Source organism: Primulina tabacum, chromosome 1 (assembly GCF_025594145.1).
Source record: "Primulina tabacum isolate GXHZ01 chromosome 1, ASM2559414v2, whole genome shotgun sequence".
Taxonomy (NCBI): domain Eukaryota; kingdom Viridiplantae; phylum Streptophyta; class Magnoliopsida; order Lamiales; family Gesneriaceae; genus Primulina; species Primulina tabacum.
In genome coordinates this window covers 50601429-50617752 of record NC_134550.1, presented here as the reverse complement: position 1 = coordinate 50617752, position 16324 = coordinate 50601429, and the positions used below count along the sequence as shown (strand labels likewise).

At 31.7% G+C, this 16324-nt stretch overlaps 2 protein-coding genes across 2 annotated transcripts; both read left to right on the top strand.

Moving 5' to 3' along the window:
* Positions 1-868: 868 nt before the first annotated feature.
* LOC142546741 (molybdate transporter 2) lies at positions 869-2758 on the top strand. The gene has a single exon (XM_075654623.1). It carries the CDS (start codon positions 1049-1051, stop codon positions 2459-2461), a length of 1413 nt encoding a protein of 470 aa, XP_075510738.1. The 5' UTR covers positions 869-1048; the 3' UTR covers positions 2462-2758.
* Positions 2759-13339: 10581 nt separating this feature from the next.
* Positions 13340-14898, top strand: LOC142519358 (molybdate transporter 1-like). Its single transcript, XM_075622348.1, has one exon. It carries the CDS (start codon positions 13351-13353, stop codon positions 14728-14730), a length of 1380 nt encoding a protein of 459 aa, XP_075478463.1. The 5' UTR covers positions 13340-13350; the 3' UTR covers positions 14731-14898.
* The last annotated feature ends 1426 nt before the right edge of the window (positions 14899-16324 follow it).

Below are 16324 nucleotides of genomic sequence, written 5' to 3'. Positions count from 1 at the left end.
AAATATTAATTTTTATTGTGAATATCGGTAGGATTGACCCGTCTCACAGATAAAGATTCGTGAGACCGTTTCACAAGAGATCTATTCAAAAGAAAAAGTATTTACATACAACAATATATAAAGAAACAAATTGTATTCGTTTTCTTTATAAAAAAACAAATGGTGAAAATAAAATTTGTGTTGTTTCAAGAACTTAAAAGTTATGGTGTTTTATTTTATAAATAAACTATTAAAGTGTTAGAATTAACTTATTTCAAACAACGTAAAGATATTAATGTTTTTTATATTATAAAATCTTTTATGATAAAAAAGATCAAAATAATACAACACTATGAGGTAATGTAAGTGTGTGTGTGTGTGTGTATATATATATATATATATAAAGAGTTTTATAATTTTAATACTTTAAAAAATTAATCTATTTTATATTTATGTTTAGAAAAATATATAATCTTTAGAGAAAAATATTAAATATTATTTTTAATATGTATAAATAAAATGTTAATTAAAAAAATTATAGTTAATAATTTACCCAATAAAATATTAATGTTTATTTTATATTCTAATAAAAAGTTAGAACAAAATCGTATTTTAAATTTGATTAAAAAACTAAACGATAAAGTGATGATTTAAAGAGTCAAGACAACTTGATGATTCAAGAAAAAATATAAAAATATTTTGAAGAAATAAAATATAAAAATAAAATATAAAAAAATTCAGTCTTGTAAGCCATCAATCAACTTATTTTAATTGTTTATAAATTTGTAATTTTTTTTAATCTAACAAACCATGATAGTTTATCCAAGCACCATATGACTATGAGTCGTCGATATTGATCAATATGCTATTAAATCTTTCAAGAATCTATAACCCATAAATAAGTAAGTTGCCACGAAATTTTTTGTTTGGCTCAATCAATCATTGAAGAGCCATTTCCCAACTATTTCCTCCGATTCTCCGCAGCACCCCCGCAAAAATGATGAGTTTTTGTTGAAATTCACAATTCTTGATTCTTGATTCATTGTATTGAGTTTAGATTTTTACACAAATGGCTGAAGATTCCTCCACCACCACCCCTCTCCTCCACCGCCGCGTATCCGGGTGGTGCAGCCACCTCGCTGCTTCACTCCGTCCCAAGACCTCTATCTTCTCCGAGCTGAGTGGCGCCGTCGGAGATTTGGGCACATACATTCCAATAGTGTTGGCGCTTACACTGGTCTCAAATTTGGATCTTTCCACCACTCTCATCTTCACCGCCCTTTACAACATCGCCACCGGGGTCCTTTTTGGCACCCCGATGCCAGTCCAACCCATGAAATCAATCGCCGCAGTAGCCGTCACCGAGTTGCCACATTTAACGGTGAGCCAGATCGGAGCCGCCGGGATCTGCACTGCCGTCGTGCTCCTTCTACTTGGAGTGACTGGACTCATGTCCTTCATCTACCGCTATCTTCCCCTTCCCGTGGTCCGCGGTGTCCAGCTGTCGCAGGGCCTCTCTTTTGCCTTTTCTGCTATCAAGTATATTCGTTATAATCAAGATTTTACCAAAACCACGGCCACAAAAACCAACAATCCTCGCTCCTGGCTCGGGCTTGATGGGCTTATTCTGGCCCTGTTTTGTCTTCTCTTTCTCATTCTCACCACCGGAGATGGTGGTGTCAGCCGCAGCTTCGACACCAGTTCAAGTACCTTGTCAAACAAAGAGCGTAAAGTCCAGAGAAGAATTAAAATCTTGGCAAGTATTCCTTCTGCACTGATCGTGTTTTTGGTAGGTTTGGTTTTGTGTTTCATCCGTGACCCTTCTATTGTCAGCGACATAACGTTTGGTCCCTCGAAATTTCATGTCCTAAAAATCACATGGGAGGACTTCAAGATTGGGTTTTTACGAGGCGCGGTGCCTCAAATACCACTGTCCGTTTTAAACTCGGTTATCGCTGTTTGTAAACTCTCCGATGATCTATTTCCTGGTACAGATTTGTCGGCAACAAAGGTTTCTATTAGTGTAGGAATAATGAATTTGGTGGGGTGCTGGTTCGGTGCCATGCCGGTTTGCCATGGTGCTGGAGGGCTGGCAGGTCAGTACAGGTTCGGAGGGAGGAGTGGTCTATCGGTTGTGTTTCTAGGGGTAGGAAAACTGATTCTTGGATTGTTACTTGGGAACTCTTTTGTGAGAATTTTGAGTGAATTTCCAATTGGGATTCTTGGGGTGTTATTGTTATTTGCTGGAATCGAATTGGCCATGGCATCCAGAGATATGAACTCCAAGGAAGATTCTTTTGTGATGTTGGTTTGTGCAGCTGTGTCGATGACAGGATCTAGTGCTGCATTGGGATTTATTTGTGGGATTGTGCTGTATTTGCTTTTGAAATTGAGGGAGATGGATTATTCGTGTTTTAGTTTCTGTAACGCGACCAAGGGTGGTGAGCCTTCAGGTGACGAAGAAGCTCTTATTAATCCGTAAGAGAAACTGGTAAATGGATTTGATCCGATGAAATCCCTTGTATCTCAGTTTATGTCAAATTAAGAAATGCAAACCATTAGCAAGTATAAATTGTGCTGTCAGAGAAGAGCCTTCGCTTTTATCTAGAACTGCAATTCATATTGATTCTGTTGTTGGGATCAATCATGTGTATCATTTTTAGAAGACAAACAAAGTTGTATGTTATTCAGTATCTTGTTCCAACAGTTACTTGTATGAATTTGATTTTGATGTGTGGATATTAAAATTATATTGCTTCGTAGTGATTTAAGATCGATCGGACTCTTATTTTAAGTGTATTTCAAATCTATGGTGATAATTAATTTACATAATTAAGGAATGGGCGAATTTGAAATTAATCCAACATAAATTATCGGGAGATGGTAGGAATTATCTTTGAGAAATTGGCATCGACGGATCACCACACATAGCAAAAAAAACAAATGAGATCGACAACACGCTGCATGCCGTGGAAAATGGAATCGATAGCGTGATATACAATAACAGCTATAATTTAATAAACCAGATAATAAATCAAATTTCAAATAATTATCAATCTATATAGGAACAATATCACAACATATTTCAAGAAACAATTAAGAAACGAATAGAAGCAAATTTCTTTATGTTGAATGTATCGTATACAACACAGGGTGTCATTGTGTGTAATCAATACCTTTAACGAGTACAGATGACTGCTCCCTTGATGCAAATCAAGGATGTTTATCTATGTAATTTGAACGAGTATATACATAAAACAAATACAAAAATAAATATGAAACATAAATTATATTAAAATAAATATTGTTATATGAATCAATAAAATCTTTAGCCATAAGTTAGCTTACATGACATCCCTCTAACTATTTTTAACTTGTCCTATAACCAACTACCCATAAACTTTAATCTCATTGTTTCGCGATGTTTCTCAAACAATGGTATTGGCAAGGGCTTTGTCAGTGGATCAACAATGTTATCTATAGAGACAACTCTCTCGACTGATATTTATCATCTTCCTACAATCTTCCAGATGATGTGGAACTTATTAAATATATGTTTGGATTGCTAATAAGACCTTAGTTCTTTTGCTTGTTTTAATTGTCATATCACGCCGAGACTAGATCAACTTCATTAGTAATAATACCTAATTCTTGGACGAAATTTCCCATCCAAACAGCCTCTTTTGCTGCGGTTGATGCTGCAATATATTCGGCCTTAGTGATGGAATCTGTTGTGTTGTCTTTCTTGAAACTCTTACAAGAGATAGCAGCAACATTGAGCATGAACACAAAACTAGATCTCGATTTTGAATGATCCATGCTGATTGAAAGCTAGAATCAATGTAGGCTTCCAATTTCAACTCTCCACCCCCATAGCCATGAACAAATTTTTAGTCATCTTCAAGTACTTAACAATATCTTTCAAATCTTTCCAATGCATTGGATCGAGATTCTTCTTATAGCGGATAGTGACACTAAGAGCATATTCTACATCAGTTCTTATAGATATCATACCATACATTATGCGACCAATAGTAGACGTATATGGGACACTTGTTATTGTCTCTATCTTTCCATTTGTTTTGGGCACGATGACTTGGATAGAGTAACACCATGACACATTGGTATATGTCCTCTCTTGAATTCATTCATAGAGAATCTCTTTATTATGGTACCGATATATGTGGCTTGGGTGAGCCACATCATTTTCAAAATATCTCCATAGATTTGTATTCCCAATATATATGATGGTTTACCCGTATTTATCATTAAGAATTTGTTTGTTAGCCATACTTTAGTTGATTGCAATAATCCTACGTAATTTCCAATGAGGAGGATATCATAAACATAAATTACTAGGAATGTCATTGCATTCCCACTAATCTAATCTTCTTATACACACACAATTTCTCATGATTTTTAACGAAACCAAACTCTTTGATAGTGTTATCAAAACTGAAATTCCAAATTCTTGATGCATGTTTGAGAAAATAGATTGACATCTGAAGCTTGCATATCTTATGCTCGATCGCTTCCCATTAATGTGAATCCTTCATATTGATTATATGAATATCTCCCTTAATATCTCCATCAAAGAACGTTATCTTCACGTTCGTTTGTCATATTTCATAATCATATCATATTGTTACTGCTGTCATAATTCTAACTAACTTGAAATTTATGTCCGATGAAAAAGTTTCCTCACTAAGACTCACTCTTTATGAAAATACATTGATTGGAATATAACTTAATTACTAGATAATTGATATACAATATGTGTATATTGTAAAAACCTAAAATAAATTATGATTAGCTATGATAAATTAAGTTCTAGATACAAATATGTATTTTGACAATGTAGCTTCATTATACTTGGCGTTTTCAAAACCAGTTATTTAATCTATTAATCTAGTCGTTGATATAATCAAAATTCTAGTAAAAACTAAAAGTATGATTTGTCTTTGTCTAAAGCATTTTTCAACCTTCTTAAACTTGTAAAACTTGAATTTTGAAAGTGACGTTTTGTGATACTTCAAATTTCCCCTAATTTAATTGATGGGCCCAAAATTTTACATTTAGCCTAACACCAACAAAAAACGTCATTAATCCTTATCTCCCTATTCAGTTGTACCAAACTAATTGATTATTTAATTGAATATATCTTTTTTTACGCTGTGCCAGCCTCAAAATTTTGACATAGTCCATGTTGTGGGATAAATACACAAAAAAATAATTTGTATGTATATATACACTGTGTTTACTTCCCAGTTTCAACATAGACACAAACGCGAGACAGAGCCAAAGAAAGTCTATTTTTAAGCCCAATTCTTCAAGTTGGGAGCCAACCTTATGCCAGCCAAGGAACTAGTGCTCGCGCGTGTTGCTAACAACCAAATTAGGAATTTTACAATTATGAATTTCCATAGTTTACAACGACAAAGGGACGGTAAAAAAAATCATAGGTTAGTTGAAAAATATCTTTGAGAAGATACAGTTAATTTTCATAACGAGTTAAACTCGGTGTAAATAGCTATATGTTGTGGTGCATAACATGATGGTGTAGCTATATGTATTATACTAGCGGACGATGCATACATGCATGTTGATGCTGCGTGTGTAATGTAATGTAATAAATAAAAGAAATTATATATTCTAGCTATAATATTGGTAATATTTTTTATTTTTATAATATCTGGTTTTATTTATATATGTACGTACAAAAACTTTGATCTTCTTCATCAAACCCTCTTTTCTTTTCTTGAAAGTTGCCATTTTTTTCTCTAGCTCGTTGGCGATCTACAGATATTGATTTAATGTAATAATATATATACATATAACGAGATTTTATCAAAAAATTATAGTATTATTCAATAAGAAACAATAAGTTAATTTGCAGTGGTATAAAGAAATAAGGATCTGTTCTGAGTTTATTAGACAATTTTTTAAAAAACAATAGAGTAAAAAGAACTATTGGTTAATTGAGAAATAATTATGTCACTAAGTTAGAATCGTGGCAAACTCTTGCAATCAATCTAGGTTGTCTTAATCATATACATGCATCTTTGGTTGTCATGAAAAACGAGGAAATCATCTTTAGGATTTAATAAGAAGTTGATTTTCTATTATAAAAATTAGGACGTGTGATTGGATTCACAAATGAATTTATTTATTTTCTACAATTCATATTTGATTTGTGATACAAATTACTTCCTAGAATTTAATATTTGGAAGTTATGTTAAATTATTTTGTTTTGTTTTCAGTATAATAAATAAATAAATAATTATATAAGAGTGTACGTAGTTCGTATAACACAAATATACATTGAAGCCCTAATTTTCATCAAAATCCTTTTTCTCCTGTGGATACAACCAATCTTTTGAATTATGTTAACGTTGATGGATCAAGCTTGCACTAGATTAGCTAGAAGATATTTTTCCGTTGAGAAAGGGGAGACACCAAGTGTCGATGTCGATACTAGGGAACCTAATTACCTTAATTCATATCTCATACTATAATCAGATATTACAGGCACTATTATCTCATTGGATCGCATAGGATATCAGCGGCGGCAGACGACTGACAAATCCCCGACTACAATACAATAGCTCCTACATGTGTCGCAACAATCCAATCTCACCACTTAATGACCCTCATGGAGTCTGTAAACTCGTCAAAGTGTGCCTAACATGTAGAGTCATGGTGTTGTCTCGGGTCATAAAGACTAATGATGTATAATCATAACCACAGAATTATCGATTCGATAAATTGTAACCACTTGGAGTTACTAGGGAGGGCTGTTCAATGAACTCATCAGGGAGCACTCATATGTATGTTTGAACATTTCTATATTCTTACCCATGAAACGTGATTCACAATATCATAGATGCTTGTCTCGAGCTCTAGCGACCTTTATTATTATTTTGGGAGGCTGAATATACTAGGAACTTGTTTATAATATATGGTAACTTAAGAATATATTTCATGAGTGTCATCATATGCACAACCTTATATTTATTGCATTATGGTATATTCAAGATCTTTATCTATACAGCTTGCATGAGTATACATATAAAGTAAATGTCAAAATAAATATGAAACAAAAATTATATTAAAATAAATATTGTTATATTACAAATGAATCGATAAAATCCTTAGCCACAAGTTAGCTTCGGTGACATTTACTCTTAACAATTTTCTACTTGCCCTGTAACCAACTACTCGTAAACTTCATTCTCGTTATTTCGCGATGCTTCTCAAACAATGATACTAGCAAAGGTTTTGTCATTGGATCAACAATGTTATTTCTAGAGGCGACTATCTTGACTAATATGTCTCATCTTCCCACAATCTCCCGAATGATGCAGAACTTCCTCGATATATGTTTGGATTGTTTAGAATAACACCTCATTCTTGGATGAAATTCCTCATTCAAACCGCCTCTTTCGCTGCAGTTGATGTTGCAATATATTCAAACTTAGTGATGGAATCCATTATGTTTTCTTCCTTGGAACTCTTACAAAAGATAGCAGAAATAATGAGCTTGAACACAAAACTAGAGGTCGATTTTGAATTATCCATGTTGATTGAAAACTAGAATCAGTGTAGGCTTCCAATTTCAATTTTCCACTCCCATAACCATGAACAGATTCTTAGTCATCTTCAAGTACTTAAGAATATCATTCATGGTTTTCCAATGCATTGGATCGAGATTCTTATGATAGCGGCTAGTGATGATTAGAACATATGCTACATCAGGTCTTATAAATTTCATATTATACATAATGCCACCAATAGTAGACGCATATGGGATACTTGTTATTGTATCTATCTCGCCGTTTGTTTTGGGACACATTGACTTGGATAGAGTAACACCATGACACATTGGTATATGCCATCTCTTGGACTCAATCATAGAGAATCTATTTACTATGGTATCGATATATGTTGCTTGGTGAGCCCCAATATCATTTTTGATCTATATCTACAGACTTGTATTCTCAATATATATGATGTATGGCGGCATATGCATAAAATTTTCTTTTCAACGACATAATAATATAATGCATATATGACAAAATAGTGCAATTATCACATTATCTACATCGGTGTAGCTGAAAACAGTATAATAAATACACACAGATAACTCAAATAAGACAATAAATTATACTGTCTCTTTCTACTATCCACTACATGACTATTTGACTAGACACACCTAGTCCTTCATCTCTATCATGTCTCATGGCATAGTCATGTAACATGTCCAACAGAAACAGCCCCCAAAAGATGAGCATATACAACAATCATCATCGTAATGCATAACACTCATATTAATAACAACATACAATATAACTGAAATCATAACAGAAATACCTCATTTGCTATTTCTGAACAATCAAACCATCAACAATATCAACGACATCACTCCCATACTACTGCAACAACAACATCAACGATATGTCGCACCCCTACTCCGACGACATCAATATCGTCGATCGAACAACATCAACGATACGTCGCACCCCTACTCCGACGACAGCAATATCGTCGATCGAACAACAACAACGATACGTCTCCCAACAACGACATCCAACAACATCAATAATAATAAACAACAACAAATATAATATCAAATCACTCAATTCCGGTGATTTACCATCGTTCAATACAATATTATTTATCAATACTAAACAATGACAACATATGCTCGTGCGTCAACACGTACCTAATAATCGAGTATAGATATATATATATATATATATATATATATAATCTAGTCACATATTTGATCCTGATGCTTGTGATGTATCTAAATAATTTAACAACAATTATCAGATCATTGTCATCATATCAACACAATCATAACAATCTCAACATATAACATCAAATATCCTACCAATAATTAATTCAACAAAATATAAAACTCGATTATAAATTCTTATCGTTCATCAATTTAATATTTCGATGTATTTAATTCACAATACTACCATCAAATACACTCAAAAAAATTAACTTCAAATAATAGGCTATTTTACAACATTCGTTAAACTACGAAAAATTTATATCAACATGTAGCATATAATATGTAGACTACGAATATATAATCAAAATTACTAACAACTGATAAACAAATCTCCAATTTCAATCTTATAAGAAATTAAGAATAATTCAAAATAACATCACTATATTCTTCTCTAATTCTTTAAAATCATACAATATTCAACAATCTTCGATTTTCGTATGATTTAACAATTTATCGGATTTATTCCAAAAATCGATGATTTCAAATATCACCAAAAATATAAAATTTATACCTCAAATCGAAGATCTCGTGTCAACGATTCCAGAACTGAGGTCGGTTCGTCGATTGGATAAACCGATAAATCACAAGATTAAAAAAATAATAAAAACCCTATTTATTATTTTTCTCTCCCCTCTACGGTAAACGACGAATGAATTCCGAATTCATTTACAGATTAAACTTTGAACTTTATCTTTTTTTTTTCTTTTTTAATATTATATTATATTATATTATATTAATACAATAATATAATATAATACATAATATTTAACATTTACAACGTCGATATATCAATTTGACCTGTCAAACGATCAAATTTATCAAAACTCAAAACATGAAACTTCTGTATCTTTGAGTTTTCTACGTTATTTTTTAAATTTCAAATCATTTGGACTTCATATGACCACAATATGTCATATTTCATTCTTTAAAAATTATTAATTATTTTGGTAATATCACATTACTTAAATCAACAAACTGTGATATTAGTTCAAACATTACAAGATACTTCACCAATATCTATCACTGGAGAACTTGCTTGATAGTCATATTTTAGTTTATTGCAATAATCTTACGTCATTTTCAACTAAGAAGATATCATCTTGTAGCTATAGATCTTCCCTCGAGATCTTCACCAAACCCTTTTCATTTCTTGAAAGTTGGAATTATTTTTCTCACTTCGGTGATCATATCTTGGACAAGTATTTTAAAAACATATTTAGTGTTTTAAAAACATATTTAGTGTTTTATAAAACCTTATGAATTTTTTTTTATGAATTGTTTTCCAAACATAATTTTTAAAGAATAAATAGAGTTTTTTTTATGATTTTAAAATTAAAAAAAAAAGGATGAAACGAGTAATAAATTGCAAACAAGAAAAAAATGAGAAAAAAATAAGTTTATAATTAAAATGTTTTTATACAATAGCTGTTCACACATCTTCATAATTATTTATAGTCATAAACATTTTTTTTTGTATAATAGCTCTTCAAATACATATTTATTCTTAAAACAATTTTTTAAAAATATTTTTTTTAAAAAAACTTTTATAAAAATGTTTTATAAATATTTGTCCAAACGGGAGTTTTATAATTGGAAACTGTGAAAAAATATGATGAAAATCCAAGTATCTTGTTTTACAAAAAAAAAAAAAGAGTCACACGAGATTGTCTCAAAAATGAATTTTGTGAAATGAATATTTGACCAAATAGACTCATGAAAAAATATTATTTTTTATGTTAAAATTATTAATTTTTATTCCAATGTCCAGATATGGATCTGGTCACATGTGTCACAGTTATAGATTGTTGAGACCTACTCCTTATTTTGTTTTTTGTGGTAAAAATTTTGGCCGATTATTAAAATAAAAGTAATATATATTAATTCAATTAAATAAAATAATTTTTGTTGACCAATTTGTGGCCTCCATTGCTCTTCAAAGTTTAGTTAAAATAACCTTTGAGGAACGAGATTAGGGGGTGGGTATCTTCACGGGGCAAAGTCATAAAAGCATGAAATATGCTGGTTCTCACTGAGTTTTAAACTTTTATTTTATTTATTTTTTATTATGGAGTAAAAATTGAAAAAATTAAAGCATGTTGCTTTCCAGTCTTCTTGTGAAAAACAAGTATTCAAAGTTTGCAAATAAATGAAATATAATTGTTGGTATAATTTGTATTGATTGACATAAATCGTAATTTTTAAAATTAATTAATGCACGGTGAAAGTTTTTGTTTTAACAAGGATCTTTAGATTTAAAAAAGTATTTATTTCATTTTAAACCCACTCCATTCCCAAAATAATCACTAAAAGCTAAAAAAAATATTTAAAACGACCTCCTCAAATATATTTCAATTTAAAAATAAAAAACTCGATTAGATTCCCAAGAAAATGGCCCCTTTTCAGGGTTGACATTTTATTCATTGTTAAGTATTAATGATTTCAGCATTATTCTCTTTCGTTTTTCAATCAATTAAATATAAAAAAATGGATGTTAAAACTTAGAAGAAACCAAATTAATTATCGGGCCATTTGGAATGTTTCATCTAGAAGAAGAAGAAGAAGAAGAAGAAGATTTTACAATTTTATATTTTTATCATTGTAAAAACATTAGTTCATCTTAATTAACCGATCAAATCCACTTTTAACTTATGGGGTAAATGTTTGTTTGCTTCCCCAACCTTTTTTTTTACAATGAATTTAGTTTGTTAGTTAGATTTCCGTGTCAATTTCAACTCGATTTGATCAAATATCTTGATTTTTTGTAGATAAAATATAACACCTGAAAATCAGCCTACGTAGACCGCATGTATGAAAATTATTAAATTGCTAAAATATTTAATTAAATGATTTTAGATGCATGAATGATATATTTTGAGTCCAGGGATAAAATGATCATTTTACTTCTCGGGTAGTACGAAAGGTCGGGCAGTATCCCGAAGAATCATAATACATGCTAAATGATATTTTAAAATATTTATGATGAAAATATAGGATTTTTTATGATTTATGATAAAGTTGTGTAATTTTTACTGTTAAAACATTATTTTACGAATTTGGAAAGGACGCGATATTTTATGATTAAAAAGAAAAGAAAAATATTTTGAAAGATGTGAATTGGTTGTGACAAAAATGATATGATATATGATTATTAGGAATATCGTAAGAGAGAAGGTCCCAGAGGGAGCCCAACAATCGTATTTCCATTTACGTCGGTGCCTAGTGTCCGTCCCCATTCGCAATGGTGAGTTAAGACTGATCAGTCAACCAGAGATACAGCTAGTCACTTTCAAGGATCAAATTTCACCCAAAAACGATAAATGATGGAAAGTTTTATGATTTGACGATTTATGATTAAACTATGCTTACAAATATATGCTATCTTATTTTGAAAAAAAGTTTGATTTTTAATGCATGTGCTTGTATATGTATTATTTGCTACTCATGTTTAGAACATGCTGAGTCATTGGACTCACTAGGTTTGAATGTTGCAGGTGAGGATGAGATCGAGGGAGCCACTGACGTTTGAGTGGATCGAGTCCGACAGTACACTCCTGAAAGACATTATTTTTCGCATTAACTTGATCGTTAAATTTTTAAAGATTTTGTTTATGATTTAATTAGAGATTTTCCTACTTTATTTTGAGGTTAGTTTGATCTTGTTAAAGGTCGATTTAGGTTTTTTGGTTAATTAACGAGTTAGAGATTTTTATGCACTTGAAATTTCAAATGTTAGATTATTTTGGATGACGAAAATATTAAGTTATTTTAAATATGAATTTCGAATTTTATGTTTCAAAAAAAATATTAATATTTTAAAAATTAAAAATAGTGGACGTGTCATAGAATATCTCTTTTTTTTAAGGAATAAAATATAATTCCAGATATTTTGTGGCCTGAGAGAAAGTCAAAGATTTTTCGATGGCTCAAACACGTTAAGCGGCGATTAGTGTAAAGTGACCCATATCAACTATAAAGGCCATTTTATGTTTTTGTGATTTCTTGACCTTTAGTTCCTTGTGTACAATTGAATGATTGATGCCAAAGTTTTTTTTTATTTAAAAAAAATGAATATAAGAGAAGATATTTTTTGTAATAGAAAATCATAGCTAATCATAATTTATTTTAGGTTTTTACAATATATATATATAAATTGCATCAATTTACAACTCATAAAAATCAAACAATGTGGCTTCATTATTGATATCAATTATCTATTATATTCCCATAAATGTATTTTCATAAAGAGTGAGTTTTATGAGATGGTTTTACAGATATATAACTAGTGAAACATGTTGACTTGATTCATAATTATCATAATTATCACAAAGTGCAATACTTTTGATTCTATTTTTTAATGAATTGAGTCGGGTAAGTGATTTTTATCTCAAAAGTGACATACAAATCTCATATGAATTTTGTGTTTCATAAATTATATTTATCAATCCAATGTACAAAAAATATTTTCGAAACAAAATGGCCAAAATGCAAATAAAAAATTAAAGAACGGAATAGTATAAAAGAAACCTTTATATGAAGGTCCTAAACGCATTCGATCCTCACAACAAATTCAATGGAGCCGCAATTCCAAAACTCTTCTCAAGACCCCGCCGAGAAGTGGTTTATTCATATTCTCAGCCCACTGCATGTCGTGCAAAAGGTGAAGGAAAACCTGATTTTTAAGTCCAAATGGGCTGAACTGAACGGCGCAATGGGGGACTTGGGGACGTTCATCCCTATTATTTTGGCCTTAACTCTGGCCAAGAATCTTGATCTCGGAACAACCTTGATATTCACCGGTGTGTACAACTTTGTCACCGGTGCAATCTACGGTATCCCGATGCCTGTCCAGCCCATGAAATCAATAGCCGCGGTAGCCATTTCCAATCCCGGTTTCGGGATTCCGGAGGTCATGGCGGCCGGGATTTGCACGGGGGGGATTCTTTTCGTGTTGGGCGTGACAGGTCTGATGAGGCTTGTGTATAAGCTGATTCCCTTACCTGTCGTAAGGGGAATTCAGTTGGCACAAGGTTTATCGTTTGCTATGACCGCTGTTAAGTACATTAGATCCGTGCAGAATTTTGCGAAGTCGAAATCTGCTGGGGATAGGCACTGGTTGGGGCTGGATGGATTGATTTTGGCTATCGTTTGTGCTTGTTTCATCATAATCGTTAATGGTGCCGGTGACGAAAATGATGATTGTGAAATGAATGATACGAGCAGAAAGGGCAATTGGAGGAGAAAATTGCGAAAAACCATAGCTTCACTTCCTTCTGCATTCATTATCTTCTTGTTGGGTGTAATTTTGGCTTTTATAAGAGGGCCTAAAGCTGTTAAAGGCTTCAGATTCGGGCCGTCTTCCAAAGAAATTGTCAAGATATCCAAGCATTCATGGAAGGAAGGATTCATCAAAGGGACAATCCCCCAACTCCCTTTATCAGTCCTTAACTCGGTCATTGCTGTCTGCAAGTTGTCCACTGATCTGTTCCCCGAGAAGGACGTCACTGCAACATCCGTGTCGACGACCGTAGGGTTGATGAACTTGGTCGGATGCTGGTTTGGTGCCATGCCAAGCTGTCACGGGGCCGGAGGGCTAGCCGGGCAGTACAAGTTTGGTGGGAGGAGTGGGGGATGTGTGGCATTACTTGGTGTGGCTAAGTTCGTTTTGGGATTGGTCTTAGGCAGTTCTTTGGTCAAGATTTTGGATCAATTCCCTGTTGGAGTTTTAGGGGTCCTCCTGTTGTTTGCGGGTATCGAGCTAGCCATTTGTTCGAGGGATATGAACACGAAGGAAGCGGCGTTTGTGATGCTTGTTTGCACGGCGGTTTCACTCGTGGGATCGAGTGCTGCACTTGGATTCCTCCGTGGGATGGTTGCGCATTTCCTCCTCAGGTTGAGAAAATGGGACAAGGGCCAGTCTTGTGCCACATTTTGGCATAATGAGAATCCATAGAAGAATAAATGTACGTGGTTTGCATTATAAGTTACACCTTTGTCTTGTAATTTTGTTGTGTTGTGTTACGTTTTGAGTGCATAACTTAATTGTTATGCCATCGTATTTTGCTTTCGATTATTGTTTTGTTCAAAAAATAAAATAAATCCTACGTGGCATTTTTATTTATCTTTCATATGGCTAAAATTAACCTTTACTCCTTTAAAATAAGGGCGAGAAAAAATTTAAAATAAATAAATTTTATAAACTTCAAAAACAAAAATTTAAAATTTAATGAAAATTTTAGACGTTACATAAATCAAGGAGAATGTTAATTGAATTCCAATTTTTTAAATAGGCTCTCTAAGAGTCTCTAACTAAGTAATATATACTATAGTTCATGTGCTTGCAAGTTTGTAACCACTTTTTGTTCGACACACTGGGTTTGTGAATAAATAATCATTGACAAGCCTTGTGTTCCCGACATCATTATTTCTTTGGGTGAACCTTCTTCTTCACCATATCTCATTACTACTTTGATATACTTCATGTATTTTTCGAATTTTTTGAAATATTAATAACATTAGTTCTCTATCTGGATAATAAATTTGGCTATCAACTTCAACTTCGACTTTGTTTTTTTTTTTGCAGAGCTAGAACTTGATCTAGAACTACTGAAGTATTGAGACATTTTGGAGGAAATGAATTTAAGTCTGTGTATTTCGAAATGACGTGCTTAGAATGAAGAATTGGAAATCATAAATTAGAATTCACACACACACCCACACACACACACACACACACACATATATATATCTATCTATTATCTATTACTATTATAAATATATGAGTTTGAATTATGAATTTACTTGTATGTCCTTATCTTCTTTAAATTATATTTATTAATACATGTTTTTTGTTTGTTTTTCCTAACTATTAATGACTTCTACAATAAATTGAAGAAAATTGAAATTTAGCTACTAATTTTTAGAATGAAAAATTTAATTACCATTTTTAAATTGAAATCTAAATTTATATTTCATTTTTGGATTGACATTTGCACTCCATTTTTTTAAAAAATATTTGTCTTTAATGAAATTTAAAATAATAGTAATAATTTATTTTCTAAAAAAACTTATATCTTTAATGAAATTCGAAATGATAATAATAATAAATATATGTTTTTTGTTTGTTTTTTTAAATTTTGATGTTACTATCTTGTCCATAAATTGCTGTTGTTGAGATATTTTGGTAATCACTTAAAATTGAAACATTTGAATTGTGTTTTTGGATTCCTGATAATATGTTTGTCAACATATTATTTTTAATTTATTTTTTCAGTATCGTGAGGGATAAACACATTTATTACAATATATAAATATTATCATCTCTTTAAATTGATATTTACTTTCATTTTTTACATGTTATGAATCTTGGCCAAATGAGAAACAATAAATTCAAGCAAACGAATACATAAAGTCTGGGGCGAAACCAGAATTATGTGATAACCATAATTAAAATATAAATCAATAAATTTTTAGTGAATTTATCGATGTTAAGATGCATAAAAAATCTTATATGATAATGTATAAAATTTTGTGATGAAATTTGCACA